The sequence below is a fragment of the Quercus robur genome, chromosome 2 (genome assembly GCF_932294415.1).
Source record: "Quercus robur chromosome 2, dhQueRobu3.1, whole genome shotgun sequence".
In the NCBI taxonomy this organism is placed as follows: Eukaryota; Viridiplantae; Streptophyta; class Magnoliopsida; order Fagales; family Fagaceae; genus Quercus; species Quercus robur.
This window is the reverse complement of record NC_065535.1, coordinates 96270136-96286079: the sequence shown is the minus strand read 5'-3', so window position 1 is coordinate 96286079 and position 15944 is coordinate 96270136. Positions and strand designations below refer to the sequence as shown.

Here is a 15944-nt window from a genome sequence, read left to right as displayed (position 1 = left end):
GATTGTCATCGCCTCATGACGTTGTCACCAAAGGTTGGAAATCTCAAGCTGCTTGAGGTTCTTGATCTTGAAGGGGCAAAGATTATGGATTTACCAATGGAGATTAAGGAGTTAACTAATATGAAAAGCTTGGAAGTTTCATTTTACGGATATATGAGTAATGGTAGGAGAGCCATGCAGTCAAATGCAGTGGTTCCTTGTGGGGTAATTTCTGCATTGTCTCAGTTAGAAGAATTGAATATTGATGTGAATCCAGATAACGAGCAGTGGGATGCACATGTGGAAGATATTGTTACTGAAGTATGTACCTTAAAGAAGTTGGAAACTCTTAAATTCTATTTTCCAAGGGTGGAACTTTTGAGGCACTTTCAGTGGAATAGCCTATCACTGTCTAATTTCAGATTTACTGTTGGTCGCCATGTTAAGCGCATTATGTCTAGAGTCCCACGTGATGTTGAATTTGAGCTAGAACGATGGGAGAGATCCTTGAAATACATAAATGGTGTGGGTGTCCCCAGAGATATTAAAAAGGTACTCCAACATGCCACAGCATTTTTCTTAGACAGGCATGCAACTGCCAAGAAGCTATCCAATTTTGGGATTCAAAATATGGAGAAACTAAAATGCATAGTTATGGGGGAATGTAATGAGCTTCAAGTGATTATAGATGAAGCAGATGGTTATGAAGGGGATGATAGCAACGAAAATGTATCTAAATCCTATGGTACTGAAAAAATTGTTCTTGGATCACTTGAATACCTGTATGTGTATTATATGAAGAGCTTAAGGAGCATATGGGAGGGGTCGGTACAGCAAAATTCTCTGTTTCTTCTCAAGTCCTTGACATTGCGCACATGTCCCCAGTTGACCACTATTTTCACACAAGGGTCTTTTAATAACCTATGCAACTTAGAAGAGCTTAAAGTTGAAGACTGCCCCTCTATCAAAAGCATAGTATGTTGCGACATTCCTGCTGAGCATAAAACCTCTTATTTTCTCCCAAAATTGAAGAAGATTTCACTTCATTACATGCCTGGATTAGTTAGCATCTCTGGTGGTTTACGGATTGCGCCGAAGTTAGAATGGTTGAGTTTTTATAATTGCCCAAATCTTAAGAATCCATTAATCGATGAAGTATTTAGTCAAGATTTGAAAAAGATAAAGGGTGAGAGGAGTTGGTGGGAAGCATTGGAGTGGAGCAACGGTCGTCCGGGTAATTTGGACGAAATTTTTGTTCCAATTGACATATGAAATTGCTGAACAATTGAAATATTCCCTAATCAAATTTTGTGGTGCAGACACAAGGTACAAGCCTCCAATTATATGCATATATGGGAGGAAGAGCAAAAAGAAGATGGCCCAACCTGTGGCCTTATAGATGGAGCCTGTTAGTAATTGGGCTTGAGATTAAGCAAGCATGAGCATTTAATAATTAGGGTTTTTTTACGCATCTTATTGTTAGCTATTTAAGCACTTTTATTGATTATTATGATACAGTTTTTTGAGAATTATATAAATATTGTGTTTCTTTTTACATTGGTGCCGACTCCAGTTTGCTTGGTGCTGACTCCAAACAACCCTTAGGTGCTGACTCCTAAGGTTTATTCTTGATTCTATTATCGTTTAATTATTCTATTGAAATAGTGTGGTTGTCCTACATTAGTTTTGGTATCAGAGCAGACTTCCGGTCCATACAACACAACCATAGACAACAACTTGAAAGCAAAAACCATTAAAGAGTAAGCCAACCAAATATGACAATACCTTTCAAGTTTTTGCCCCATGAGATCTTGAACAAGCCCAAACCAGCCCCTGCAATCCGTATATACCCCCTTTGGCCACATGAATTCTTCATCCTTAAACCAGTAGAGAAGCCAGCGACCCCACCCAAGCCCGTGACCATCATCTGTGCCCGCCTTTGATCACAAGACCCACAAACCAAAACAAAAAAAAAAAGAAAAAAAAGGATGATCCATGCAAGACCCATCAACCACCAGCCGCCGAAACTCACAAATCAACACTCAATCGCCGTAGGACCCATTAGCCACTAGCCGCCGAAACCCATCATCACCCTCGACCACCGCTACTGAGGACGTCGAACCACTACCAATGCCAAGACTCGAGAAAAGCAGCCGCCACTCTTCCATGTTTTGTGCTGCCGCTGTCTTCCCTGTCTTCACGCCACCACCAGTCGTCGATCCCTAGCATCGCAAGTCCATCGCAAAGAATTTTTTTTTTTTTTCTATTTTGAGATTCTGTTCTCTTTTTTAGTTTCTATAGTTTCTTTTAAAGTCTGTAGTTTCTTTTAAGTCCATCGCGGAGCAGTGTATTTTATTATTTTGCAAACAAAACAAAATCATCAAATTAGGGTTCGTCCTGGTGATGAGTGGAAAACTGCCTTCAAGACGAAAGATGGTTTATATGAGTGGATGGTCATGCCTTTTAGATTGTCCAATGCTCCTAGTACCTTTATAAGAGTGATGACTCAAGTGCTTAAGCCTTTTATGGGGAAATTCTTGGTTGTGTACTTTGATGACATCCTCATCTATAGCAAATCTAGGGAGCAACACTTAGACCACCTAACTCAAGTTTGTACTACCCTTAGGAAGGAGAGTTTATATGGCAACCTCAAGAAGTGCTCTTTCTTTACTGATAAAGTCGTCTTCCTAGGTTTCATAGTTTCCTCAGAGGGAGTTTTTGCCGACTCCCAAAAGGTTCAAGCGATTGTGGATTGGCACGAGCCCAAAAATATCCATGAAATTCGAAGTTTTCATGGGCTCGCTTCCTTTTATCGCCGATTCATCAAAGGGTTTAGTACCATTATGTCCCCCATCACTGACTGCATGAAACAAGGGGAGTTTATTTGGACAAAAGCTGCTGCTAAGGCTTTTAATGAGGTAAAACAAAAGATGACTGAGGCACCAGTCATGCGTCTCCTTGATTTTACCAAGCCTTTTGAAGTAGAATGTGATGCCTCAAGTATTGGTATAAAGGGAGTACTTAGTCAAGAGCGCCACCCAATTTCTTATTTTAGTGAAAATTGAATGATGATAAGCAAAAGTACTCCACATATGACATAGAATTTTATGCCATTATTCGAGCTCTTTGGCATTGGCGCCATTACCTGTTGTCTCTAGAATTTGTTATCTACTCTGATCATGCGTCTCCTTGATTTTACCAAGCCTTTTGAAGTGGAATGTGATGCCTCAAGTATTGGTATAGGGGGAGTACTTAGTCAAGAGCGCTACCCAATTTCTTATTTTAGTGAAAATTGAATGATGCTAAGCAAAAGTACTCCATATATGACATAGAATTTTATGCCATTATTCGAGCTCTTTGGCATTGGCACCATTACCTGTTATCTCTAGAATTTGTTATCTACTCTGATCATGAAGCTTTGCACTATCTCCATTCCCAAAAGAAGCTTAATTTTAGGCATTGTAGTTGGGTTGAATTTCTACAACGCAACTTCTTTGTGGTGAAATATAAGGCGGGAGTTGAGAATAAGGCTACTGATGCACTAAGTCAAAGGGTGTCTTTGCTATCAATCATGAGTGTTAAGGTTACTGGGCTTGAACGACTCAAGGATGACTATGAATCATGCCCAAATTTTGGGTAGCTCTACACTAGCCTAAATAATGCCTCACAGCCAATCCTGGATGATTATACCCTTCAAGATGGTTACTTGTTTAAAGCCAACAAGTTATGTATCCCTCGGTCTTTAGTGAGAGATTTCCTAGTTTGGAAGATACATGCGGGAGGCCTTGTAGGTCATTTTGGCCAAGACAAAACAATTGAGGAAGTGGAACGTCAATTCTATTAGCCTGGTCTTAAGAGTGGTGTTGCCAAGATAGTTGGTCAGTGTCGTACATGTCAACTAGCCAAACATCGCATGCAAAACACTGGCTTTTATACGCCTTTACCTGTGCCAGATCGCCCGTGGCAAGATGTGAGTATGGACTTTGTGTTAGGTTTGCCCCACACCTTTAGGAAGCATGATTCTATTCTAGTAGTTGTTGATTGCTTCTCTAAGATGGCTCATTTCCTACCATGTTCTAAGACCTCTGATGCTTCTAAGATTGCAAAGCTCTACTTTGATGAGATTGTCAAACTTTATGGTTTTTCCAAAACCATAGTGTTTGATAGGGATGTTCGCTTCATGAGTTATTTTTGGAAGACTTTGTGGCATTTAGTTGGCACCAAATTAAAATTTTCGACGGCATTTCATCCTCAAACTGATGGTCAAACTGAGGTGGTTAATTGTAGTCTGGGCAACCTCCTTCGGTGTCTACTGGGTGAAGCTAATTGGAATTGGGATTCCATTCTTCCTATAGCCCAACTTGCATATAATAGCTCTATCAATACGTCTATAGGCGCTAGTCCTTTTGAGGTTGTGCATGGGTATACACCTAGGAAGCCCTTAGATCTTTTGCCCATGTCCCCACATGTTAGAATTTCTGAATCTGCTGAGGCATTTGCATGACATATTCATGATTTGCATAATGAGATTCGCAAAAAAATTCAGGTAAGTAATTCTAAATATAAAATTCATGCTGACACTCATCGACGTCATGCAGAGTTTTAGGTAGAGGATTATGTCATGATTCGGATTCAACATAAATGGTTTCTCTCTGGGACCATTAAGAAATTGCAGGCTTGTAATGCCAGACCATTCAAGGTATTGAAACGAATGGACCCAAATGCATATGTCATTAACCTTCCTCATGATTATGGTATTAACTACTCCTTTAATATTGAGGATCTAGTTGCTTATAAAAGCCCCACATTTTTTCCTTATACCCCTTTTGAAAAGCCTTTGCTTGATCCTATTGATGCCCCTATCCCTACGCCTTTACCTTAAATCTGTCCTATGCACATAAAGAATCTATTGATGCTATTTTAGATGAACATATTTTTTCTACCAGGGATGGAGGAGTTCATTGTTTCCTAGTTCGTTGGCGAGGGCGACCAAATTCTGATTGCACATGGATTACTGGAGATGAGCTACTTCGACTAGATCCTAACTTGCTTGAGTACTATTAGAGCTCTTTAGATTTCCACTTGACGGGATCGAGTTCTTCTCACTCGAGAGGAGTTGGTGTGGACACAAGGTACAAGCCTCCAATTATACGCATGTATGGGAGAAAAAGCAAAAAGAAGACGGTCTAACCTGTGGCCTTATGGATGGAGCCTGTTAGTAGTTGGGCTTGAGATTAAGCAAGCCTGAGCATTTAATAATTAGGGTTCTTTTACGCATCTTATTGTTAGTTATTTAAGCACTTTTTCTGATTATTGTAAGACAGTTTTTTTAGAATTATAAAAATATTGTGTTTCTTTTTACACTGGTGTCGACTCCAGTTTGCTTGGTGCTGACTCCAAGCAACCCTTAAGTGTTGACTCCTAGGGTTTATTCTTGATTCTATTGTTGTTTAATTGTTCTATTAAAATAGTGTGGTTGTCCTACGTCATTTTGTCTATGCATTGACTTGTGCAAGATCATTGGTTTAATGTCAATGGTAGTATATAACTGATTATAAAAAAAAAAGATGGTATAACTGAGGCATCCATGGACCGCATTCTATTTGCTCTGCTCATATTCCTGTAGTCCTGTAGCAGCTATGACATTTAGACCCTACTTACATTGAATATAGTCCCTCTAGCCTGATCATTCTCATGCTATTTGTGAAAAAATATGTATTGTGTGTTTAGGTTTATAATTCTCCTAACACAAAATGATAACGAAATCCAAGTTCATGAATATGTAGGAAATTCTTTCCTGGAATCCTACAATGTACATACTTTAAGCCCAAGTTTATGGATGTGGGCTTAACCTTTGCAACCGAACATATATATGGACCAAAGGTTTTTGTTTTTTGTTTTTAAAAAAGTACACATACATCGAGCATAGGTGCCTTCACCTGTTTCTTAAAAAAAAAAAAAAAAAAAGGCGAAAACACCATTTTGGTACCTACATTTTGAGGTTACAGTCAATTTGGTCCCTACATTTTGAGAGCAATCAATTTGGTCCATGCTATTTTCAAGTTACAATTAATTTGGTCCCTACCATTAAATGACTAACGGAATCTGCATAGGTGGCAAACGGAATACACACATAGCATAAACTAAATTAAAATATAAATAGTGCTTCCACGTCAACCTTCCATGTCAGCTTTCTCTACTGTTAAAATTGCACGTGAGTCTCACATGACTCACTTATCAGCAACATCATCTTCACTCAGCAACATCATAGACACGATTGAATACTTAATCCCAAAATGAAATTTTGAACCCTAACCCCTTCTTCTTCATAGCCATTATCACAGTCTCACAGCCATGATGAACAAAGCTCCTCAATGAACATGAACTCCTTCTTCTTCATAGCCACATCTCTTCTCACCTAATCCCCAAGATCAAAGCTCCTCTCATCTTGCCGATTCCACCGATTCCACTCTCATCTCGCCGATTCCACTCTCATCTCGCCGATTCCATTCCCGATTCCCAATTGAGCTTTCGACCCTCAAAGAAACGAAGAAACAAAGAACCCAAACAGCAGGTGAGTTGTTATGTGTACTTTCTTTGTGAATTTTAAGAATAAGTATTTCAGAATATTATTCCACTTATAATGGGTTTGTGACATTTTGTTCATTAGAATGATGTATGGGTCACCATGTTTGTTCATATACTTTGTAGCTAACTAAGCTTTTATTTGGAGGCTTTCGTATAAGCATCAGAGTATAGGCATGGTCTTCAACATTCCCAAGAGTACGAGATTCTGACTTGCAATTTCGTTCAACTATTTTAATTTCCTTCTTTTTAATCTTTAAAGTTAATGGTGGATCTACCTTTCATAGATAAAAAGCCATGCCTATACTTTGATGCTTCTTTCTTGATCTGAGTGTTTTTTGGTTATTGCCTTGATTTTCAGCGTGTAAAAACAACTGGGTGTCTGTCAATTTTCAATTTTTTTTTTTCATGATATGGGGTTGTGGTTGTATTTACCTTCATGATGTTGAGAAAGTGATCCTTTTTTTTTTTTTTCTCTCTTTGTTATTCGATTATGATTATTTTTTTGATCTAATCAAATTGTATGTTTTTTTTTTTTTCTCATTCTGTTGGGTTTATATGGTGCTTGAGGAGTTTTAATTGGATATGGATGTTTGATTGGTTGATTGAAAAATGTGGGGAGGAAATAAGAATTGTTGAATATTCATGCAATTAATCGATTTTGGCCTTGTTAGAGGTATTTTGAAGAGAAAAAATTAAAATCATTTGATGGTTCTTCTATTCATTTTGTGTCTGTGCGTCTGTCTTTGTTTGTGCTTGTGGCTGAAACTTAATAAGTTGAGGTGGAAAATATGTAAGAGTACTATGGAGTTACAACCAGGGTAGGGGTAGTGCTTTAATCAAAGTTATATTATTTTAATAGGCCAACTAACACTGTAAACTCAATTGCAGGTTGTTTGCTAATGAAAAAATTTTCAATGACTTAATGAAGAGATATATGAGTGCGACAAGCAAGACAAGGTGCTTATATAGCAGAGGCAGAGAGATTATCACACTTCAAGTTGCGAATTGTTAAAGAGGAAAAAGGTTTTGACAATGTGTTTGGCAGTGTCATTGGTAATATATGGGATCGGCATTTGTGTGATTGTAGTTTTGGTGGGTTAAAGGGCTGGGTTTATTGTACTTAAACTAAGAGAGAAAAAAACTAAGAAAAGTTTTTGATGTAGTGGAGTGTTTTTTGTAAATGTGTTTCCAAGTATCAATGCATCTGCGGGTGTTGTCTGATAATTTTGCTGGTTCTGTCAGATATATTTAAGGTTTTGAGAGTTTATTTGTTGTACTTTTCACTTTAATGAAATGGCAATCTTATTCCCCAAATGGTGTATTTTTTTTGCTGTTGTGTAATCTGCAGTTGAGCTTTAAGGGGTTTGAAAAATCAAGTAATGTGCAGATTGTGCAATAGTTGAAATTGTGCAATGCAGTTACTGCCAAATGCAATTGCATCATCTAAACTAACTGCCCTGTGATGGCTCAACAAAATTGACAATGATTCCATTAATTCCACTGTATAACATAATTGCATTTGGCATCTCCACTAACTGCCCTGTGATGGCTCAACAAAAATGACAGTGATGCCATTAATTCCACTGTATAACATAAATGAACCTGTTGAGTTTAACTACCATTAAAAAAAAAATCAATCCCATAACTAGCAACAATAAATAACCTGTTGTGTGTTTAACCACAAATCAGAATCACATTCACAAACGTATAACAAAATAAATTCTTATTCCATTGACAATGAAAATCGTTGTTTAGCAAATAAAAGCCACTGTCTAGCTTGTAAACAGTTAAGGACATTCCAATGGTCAACACAATTATAAAACAAATGTGAAGAAGGCCTTACAAAAATCAAGGAGGCCATTAACATCAATTAAAATCATCTTAATATAAGTTCCAGCTAGTAACAAAATATTAAGCTACCCTCTAATATTAAGCTGCTCTCCTCTACAAAATATCTCTAGTACATCCTGCTTACAATCCTGGGCCATGCATAAAGGATTGGCTCTCTCTAAACCTCAATGCATCCATATACCTTGATGCATTTGTAGTGGCTCTTAGAGTCTCATCAGTGATTGTTTTTTTTTTTGACTTTGTTGAACCCCTACAACTGTTTCTAGTTGGAGTGGAAGTGGTAGCACTTGTCTGGAATTGGCTGGTGCACAAGGGAATTCTGCTTCACTGGTGGTAGGTGGTGCACTTGTCTGATTTGGTTCAATAGTGGGAGATCCACCACTTGGACCACCCTCATGCCCCTACAAACAGAAAATACAAGATAATCAAAACTACAACATTAAACAATAATAAAAATTGAGGGAAAAAAAAAAACTAGATATATTAAAAATGGAGGAAAAAAAAAAAACAATACAAGATAGTCATAAAGCCTTAGATCAAGTATTTACGTTCTTGGTGTTGGTTCTTTTCCTTTTTGGCCTTTTGGTAGCTCCTGGAAGTGAAGAATTTCCTCCAACCTCCCCTTTGCAACTTCTTTTGTTATGGCCTAACCTCCCACATGCCTTACACTTCTTAGGGACTCCTACTCTTCTAAGCTTGGTATGGCGGGTTGGTTCATCAGGTTCCTTTACTCTACTTTTTTTAGGCCTGCCAGGTGGTCTACGTTTAATGGGAGGTTGCACAAAAGGAAGTCCATTTGATTGCCACATGTTCTGCCCATTGATTGGCTCTATCATTGGCTCATAGCATGCCTTATAGGCATTGACTTTGTAGTAGTCATTTACATATTTTTCAGCATCTTCTCTATTGAAAAAAATACATGAAATGGCATGGCAGCAAGGTATACCAGTGATCTCCCATTTCCTACAACTGCACTTGTATTCAGCCAAGTCCACAATGAAGCTATTAACCCCATTTTTGACCTCAAACTTGGTATGACCAGCCCAACAAGCTAGCCACTTGCCACTTCCAAGCTTCTCCTTGTACAATCTCTTCTTAACCTTAGTACACAACTCCGACTCAAATTTCAAGATTGTTTCCTTGTTTAGTTGAAATCGTCCCATTAAATACAATCTAATGTCCTCAAGCTGAATACACAAACAAATGGAGAAATGAATTATCACACTATTAAATTACAATTAAAGTGAAACTTTACAAAAGAATGTAGATAAATTACCATGCTAATTATGCGCTTCCTTCTAAATTTCAAGATCCTGCTATTGAAACTCTCACACATATTGTTCAGTATCGTATCACTCATTGCATCCCCACGAAACATATGTCTAGACCAGATTGTTGTTGAATGGTCTTGCAACCAGTTGTATGCCCCTTCATCAATTTCTTTTAGTTCATTCATGACCCTCTCATATTCTTGGAGATATGTTGCTTTTGCAGCTTTCCAGAAAAACTCCCTAATAAGAACACCAGGGTGATTCTTCCTCAAGTTATTGTACAAATGTCTACAACAAATCCTATGTTCATATTGTGGCCAATTGTCAGCAAATGTTTGCACCAATCCCTACCAAGACAGGGGTAAAGTCAGTAACTCTAACATAATAATGTAGCTTGCTTTAAAATTCTCAAACATTAACCATGAAAAATAAAGTTGTAATACATACCTTTTGCTGGACTGATATGAATGTCCACCTCCTGGCTTCACCTATGTCTGCAAGCAACAAATTTAGAAACCAAGTCCATGAATCCTTGGTTTCAGCTTCTACAACTGCAATTGCTAGAGGGAAATGTTTTTCATTGGGATCTCTAGCAACTGCAGCAATCAAGTGTCCACCTAACTTGGTCTTCAAATGGCAAGCATCCAAACCAATAATTGGCCTGCATGCAGCCAAGAATCCCCTCTTACAAGCTTCTAGACACATATACAACCTTTGGAAATAAGGCATCCTAGGCAGCAAATCCATCTCAGCTGCTAAATCACCTTCATTGAAGGTTTGTACCTTCATAAGTATTATACTACCAGGACTAGACCTCCTTAACTCTGCACAATAGTCCCATAGCTTGTTATATTGTTCTGTTTAAGACCCATCAACAAATTCATGAGCTTGACCCCTAGCCCTACTTGCTTTGCTGGCACTTATCTAGACCACATATTTTTCATGCACAGCATCTTGAATTTTTGCAACCTTAAGCTCAGGATGACGCCTCACTTTTTTCACCAGCTTCTTGGCAAGGAATTTAGAAGTACACCTAGGATTTTTATAACTCCTACTACAAGTATGTTCCAAGTTTAGTGTTTTGAGTTGGTAGCTCATCTCCCTTGAAATCTTTGCCAGGTAAGCTACAAACTTGCACCCTTCTTGGCAAATAGCTCTAACCCTTTTCTTATCATTTTTTTTAAACCTGATCCCCCATCCTCCATGAACTGCATACTCAGTGATAGCATCCTTGAATTGCTTAGGTGAGATAAAAAGCATATCCTTCTCAAACCTAATATTTTCAGCTTTCAATATTGGCTTAAAAACGGGATAATTGCTCAACCTAATAGAATTATCAACACAATCATCATCATCATCATTTGATGAAGATGATTCATCAAGACTTAATAACTCTTCAGTCTCATAATCGGAGTTCATTACCTCAACACCCATTTGCTCCACTTGTTCAACCACATCATCATCACTATCCCAACTGTCACCACCATCAGAATTTTGATTGAGGTGCATTAATGCTGCATCTTCCTCTTCCCTGTCACTTTCACCACTATTAGTGACAATAACAGGTTCTTTACCTAGCTCTAAACTCCTAGAATGGATCTCTTCAACTTCTACCTCGATAGGCTCATCAATTGGATGCTCTACAAATAAATCAATCTCTCCATAACCTGCAACCAAGTCTGCCATGAACATTGCATCATTATTATTCACAATCATGTGGAACGATGCATTCTCAAGGTTCACACCAGGCATCCTATACCACAACTTGCTAAGAGAAGTATACCCAAACTGCTTACATATAGACTCAATCTCACATTTCGAACACATCTTAGCATTACAATTGTCCACTATTCCCACTACACCTCCCATGTACTGATGAGGATTAAGAGTGAAATAACCACCATGATGCACATTCATAGTAAAATATTGGGCGTCCACTCTGCATGCAAAAATACACACAAGATTAAACAATAAAAAAACTAAACAGTATAAATTCTACACTGTTACAAAAAACAATAATAAAAAACAAACAATAATTTCATTCTCCATTTAATTTTCAATCTTAAGATTAAATAGCAGCCAACTCTAGAATAGTTACATTATTCTTTATGCAGTTGATTGCGAAGTCATTTAGAGATTGGTATCTTTATCGAGTACATGTAAAAGCCATTGACTGTGCCTACCCATGTGACAAAACCTGCCACGGTCTAGTTTTCAAGTGATTGCAAATTTATTCAATGTCACCTCATGTGGCTTCCTTATTTGTCATGTTGCTATTGCCAATTAGTGGAGAAAACAAATACTATTAATTCTATATTTTTTCACAAACAAAAAAATATATATAATGGACTTATGCAATGAATTATTATTTTTTTTTTGGGATAAGGATGCAAGAAATTTTTTAATGACTGACACTTTCACATGCTAACAAGCTTACACATTGACTACCTTGACCCAAGAAGATAAAATAGAAAAGAACTAACAAACAGTCAATGACAAAGCTAATAACAATCAAACAATAGTTACAAAAATAGAAAAAGTGTAAAAGCACAACCAAAGACACGACAAAAAAAGGTGTCAATGTTGAGGTTTTGTGGTCCCCAAAAGGTGTAAAACACAAACCCATTATAAGTGGAATAACATTCTGAAATACTTATTATTAAAATTCTCAAAGAAAGTACACATAACAACTCACCTCTGTTTGGGTTCTCTGTTTCTTCGTTTCTTTGAGGGTCGAGAGCTCAATTGGGAATCGGCAATGGAATCGGCGAGATGAGAGTGGAATCGGCGAGATGAGAGGATCTTTGATCTTGGGGATTAGGTGAGAAGAGATGTGGCTATGAAGAAGAAGGAGTTCATGTTCATTGAGGAGCTTTATTCATCATGGCTGTCAGACTGTGATAATGGCTATGAAGAAGAAGGGGTTAGGGTTCAAAATTTCATTTTGGGATTAAGTATCGTGTCTGTGTTGTTGCCCAATGAAGATGATGTTGCTGATAAGTGAGTCATGTGAGACTCACGTGCAATTTTAACAGTAGAGAAAGCTGACGTGGAAGGCTGACATGGAAGCACTATTTATATTTTAATTTAGTTTATGCCATGTGTGTATTCTGTTTGCCACCTAAGCAGATTCCGTTAGTCATTTAACGGTAGGGACCAAATTAATTGTAACTTGAAAATAGCAGGGACCAAATTGATTGCTCTCAAAATGTAGGGACCAAATTGACTTTAACCCCAAAATGTAGGGACCAAAATGGTGTTTTCGCCAAAAAAAAAAAAAGGGGTCCCTTGACCTTTGTAAAATCATGATGTAGATAATATTCGAAAAGAATTTCTTCAAAGAGGTTTAGTGGATCCATTATGTAACGATTCATTAAACAATCAATGTGTAAATTTTTTTTTTTTTAAGTTAAACCATCCGTGTGTAATTTAAATTACATGATTTATTAAATTATTCAAACAAGTCACTTATTCATTAGACATGGATCGATTGATTGACATTTCATGGTGTTTATACAAAATTGAAAAACCAAAAACAAAAACAAAAACAAACAGAGGCATGCAGGTTTCCAACAAAATAAAGCTCTGATGTGCCTGCTGCAATGCGATGACAACTGAAATGAACCTGAAGAAATGGGGGCTACCTGTAGATAAGACTTGCATAATATGCCAGCAGAAGGCCGATACTATGACTTACATCCTTTGGACATGCCTTTTAGCTCAAAGGAAAACTCCCAAAGCTACCTTCAATAAATGAAGAGGATTTCTTCATCGACCGTAGCAATCTTCGATGTGGCAAAGACTATGCTTGGTGATTTCAAGGAAGCCAATTCATGAACAGCTATTTTGTAGCCAAGAACCACCACAGAGTGGCTTCCACCTAAGCGGGGTTTCTTCAAGATCAACATAACAGGGGTACTAAGCTCACATAGGCAATGTAGTGTGGGGATATGTCTTCGAGACTCAAAAGGAGAAACGTTGTTGGCTTATTGCTTCAAGGGGAGGTTGGCTAATCAAGGGGCTCGAACTGGCAAAGGAGTATGGTGTGAGAAAAGTATCGGTAGAAGGTTGGACTGAAGCTCAATTTCAGAATCTTCGTTCATCATCACCAAGCTTACTTACTTATGGATAATGGACACCTGCTACAAGAAGCTCATTCTCTCTGTAATTTATTTTACACACATGGAATGGCATAGGACTTCTAAAGTACTACAACTTTTAATTGAGGATTGAGCTCCCAAATTGATGTATAACAAAATACAAAGAGGCAATTTAAATACTTATTTATAAGGTGCAATGGCGGCTCTACATGGTAGTCTTGAAAGCAAGATTGACAATGAAGTAGTGTGGAAAGAATCCATAGACGGAAGATGTTACAGAGAGGCTTTTAACGACTACATTTTGAACACCTGACTTGAGAATCCCAAGAATTTAATTCTAAAAATAAAAACCGAAGAATTTAGGTTCAAAAAAATAAGAGTAATGTTAAGGACACAACAAAATATCACTACATTCCTAAATTAGCATGCCAACTCACACATAAGTTCACTACAATCTCTAATTTAAATTTTTTGGTATGTTAGTTTAAGAATGTTGTGAAATTTTGTTATGTACCGAATATTACTCACAAATAATGGCCCCCCATACATAATAGGTAATCTCTTAAAAAAAAATGTCAAATAACAACAATAAAAATTAGTTCAAATATAAGAAAAATAGTCTAAACAAAAAATATCAACAAAAAGTTCATTCAAAAACAAAAATAAAAATCCCTAATAATTTAAATTCGTAACTTGTTCAACCTATTCCATAAAAATAATCTAAAATTTCATTTTCCCTAAAAAGCAGTACCAAGAGATACGTTGTGGACCTTGGTTCTCTTTGACGGCGCCGACAACTTTGCTCTTCTTGGCAGCTTGGCTTGTAATCGCAGCAAGTATCATTTATTGTGCTCTCTCCCCCTTTCTCTCTCTCTCTCTCTCTCTCTCATCTTAGTAAGGGGTGTGCAGCCAGGGACGGAGCCAGAACTTGAAGTTAAGGGGGGCGATTTTATTGTTAGTTGCATGCGGTGGCTTTGGCTTTCGGCTCTACTGCTTAGCCGGCAAAGATTTTCTTTTATTATTATTATTTTTTTTTTTATGTGTGTGTAGAGCGTGTCTTTTGTTGGTAAGGACAAAATTATTTGGTTTAAAGTTTTTTAAAGGGCTACGTTGTTTGTTTTTGGTAAAATTGGTTGATTAGTCTCAATTTTTTTTTTTTTTTTTTTAACTTTGCTATCACCTATCAGTAATTTTTGTTGTTAAGCTAATATTTTGGGCTTGTATATATATTTTTTAGATTTTAGATCTATAAAAAAAATTTATGGACGTTAAAAGGTGGAAAATACTAGATCTACAATTTTTTTTACAAATTTTTATTGTAATTAGTAGTTATTAGTAAGTAATAAGTGATATAAATTGTGGATCTAGATGCAAACCAGTAAGAATGTGCTACCTCAATAGTCTGTAAAAATGTTGTAAAAAATTTGTAGCTGCAGCATTTCTCTTATAATGATCAATAAAGGGGACAAAATGTAATTTTATTGAACGAAGTTGCTAAAATTAGTACCTAAATATATAGTTATATAATTATATTATTTAAAAAAAAAATTAGGGGGGGCCATTGCCCCTCCCCCCCCCCCCCCCCCCCCCCTCCCCCCCTCCCTAGTCCATGAATGGCTCCATCCATGTGTGCAGCCAACCGACCAAAATCAACCCAATCTAAGTCAAACTATTGAGTTAGGTTAGTTTTTAGGGGTTAGTGGGTTAGATTGGGTTATGAAATTTGTTTTTACAATGGTTCGCGTTAGGTCATAAGTTTCAAAAATTCACCTAGTCCAACCCAACTCATATATATTTGAAATTTAAAAAATATGTTATACAATTTTCTTATTTATTTTTTTACCCCTCTTCCTAAATAAAACTTAAACCCTAAATTCTCCCTATATAGTTTACGTTAGTTTGGTGTTGTGCTCAAGATTATTTGATTATAAATTTGCTTTTATTTGTGGTGGTGTTGTTTTAATTGTCAATTTCATATTATTAATACTATTTTTTTATTAAAAAAAAATTTCAACCCATGGGTCCAACCCAATCCACGTGGGTTGGGTTGGGTTGGACCCGACCCCTGTAATAGGTTATGTTAGATTGGATGTTTTTTTAACCTACCATGGTGGATTGGGTTGAAAAAATCCCGCAACCCAACTCATGTGACACA

The 15944-nt window shown here is 37.1% G+C and overlaps 2 protein-coding genes and 1 long non-coding RNA gene across 5 annotated transcripts in view; 2 read left to right on the top strand and 1 right to left on the bottom strand.

The window, feature by feature from the left end:
• LOC126716054 (uncharacterized) overlaps positions 1-15944 on the top strand; it is a 79099-nt gene that overhangs the window by 28629 nt on the left and 34526 nt on the right. The window contains exons 9-10 of one of the 3 annotated variants that reach the window (XR_007652002.1): positions 980-1305; positions 5112-5180. Coding sequence is in view for 2 of the 3 variants with exons in the window: in XM_050416985.1 (XP_050272942.1) it covers positions 901-1213 (313 nt within the window). In the remaining variant the exon portion in view is untranslated. Of the gene's footprint in view, positions 1-900; positions 1306-5111; positions 5181-15944 lie in introns of those variants that run through there. The other 2 variants (XM_050416985.1, XM_050416984.1) reach the window with 2 other exon arrangements.
• Positions 6199-7881, top strand: LOC126716064 (uncharacterized). Its single transcript, XR_007652003.1, has 2 exons — positions 6199-6553; positions 7456-7881. It is a non-coding gene; the product is annotated as an uncharacterized LOC126716064 (long non-coding RNA).
• Positions 8331-12673, bottom strand: LOC126716061 (uncharacterized). The gene is made up of 5 exons (XM_050416997.1): positions 12385-12673; positions 10137-11628; positions 9695-10036; positions 8967-9605; positions 8331-8819 (listed from the first exon to the last, which is right to left on the bottom strand). Exons 2-5 carry the CDS (start codon positions 10476-10478, stop codon positions 8622-8624), a joined length of 1521 nt encoding a protein of 506 aa, XP_050272954.1. The 5' UTR covers positions 10479-11628; positions 12385-12673; the 3' UTR covers positions 8331-8621.

Excerpts from the sequence above, each read along its gene's own strand:
- LOC126716061 (XM_050416997.1), bottom strand. The coding sequence starts at position 10,478 with ATGAAGGTACAAACCTTCAATGAAGGTGATTTAGCAGCTGAGATGGAT. Across the intron at positions 10,037-10,136 it reads TCATATCAGTCCAGCAAAAG|GGATTGGTGCAAACATTTGC; the intron begins GTATGTATTACA and ends CTGTCTTGGTAG. Across the intron at positions 8,820-8,966 it reads AAAGAACCAACACCAAGAAC|GGGCATGAGGGTGGTCCAAG; the intron begins GTAAATACTTGA and ends TTCTGTTTGTAG.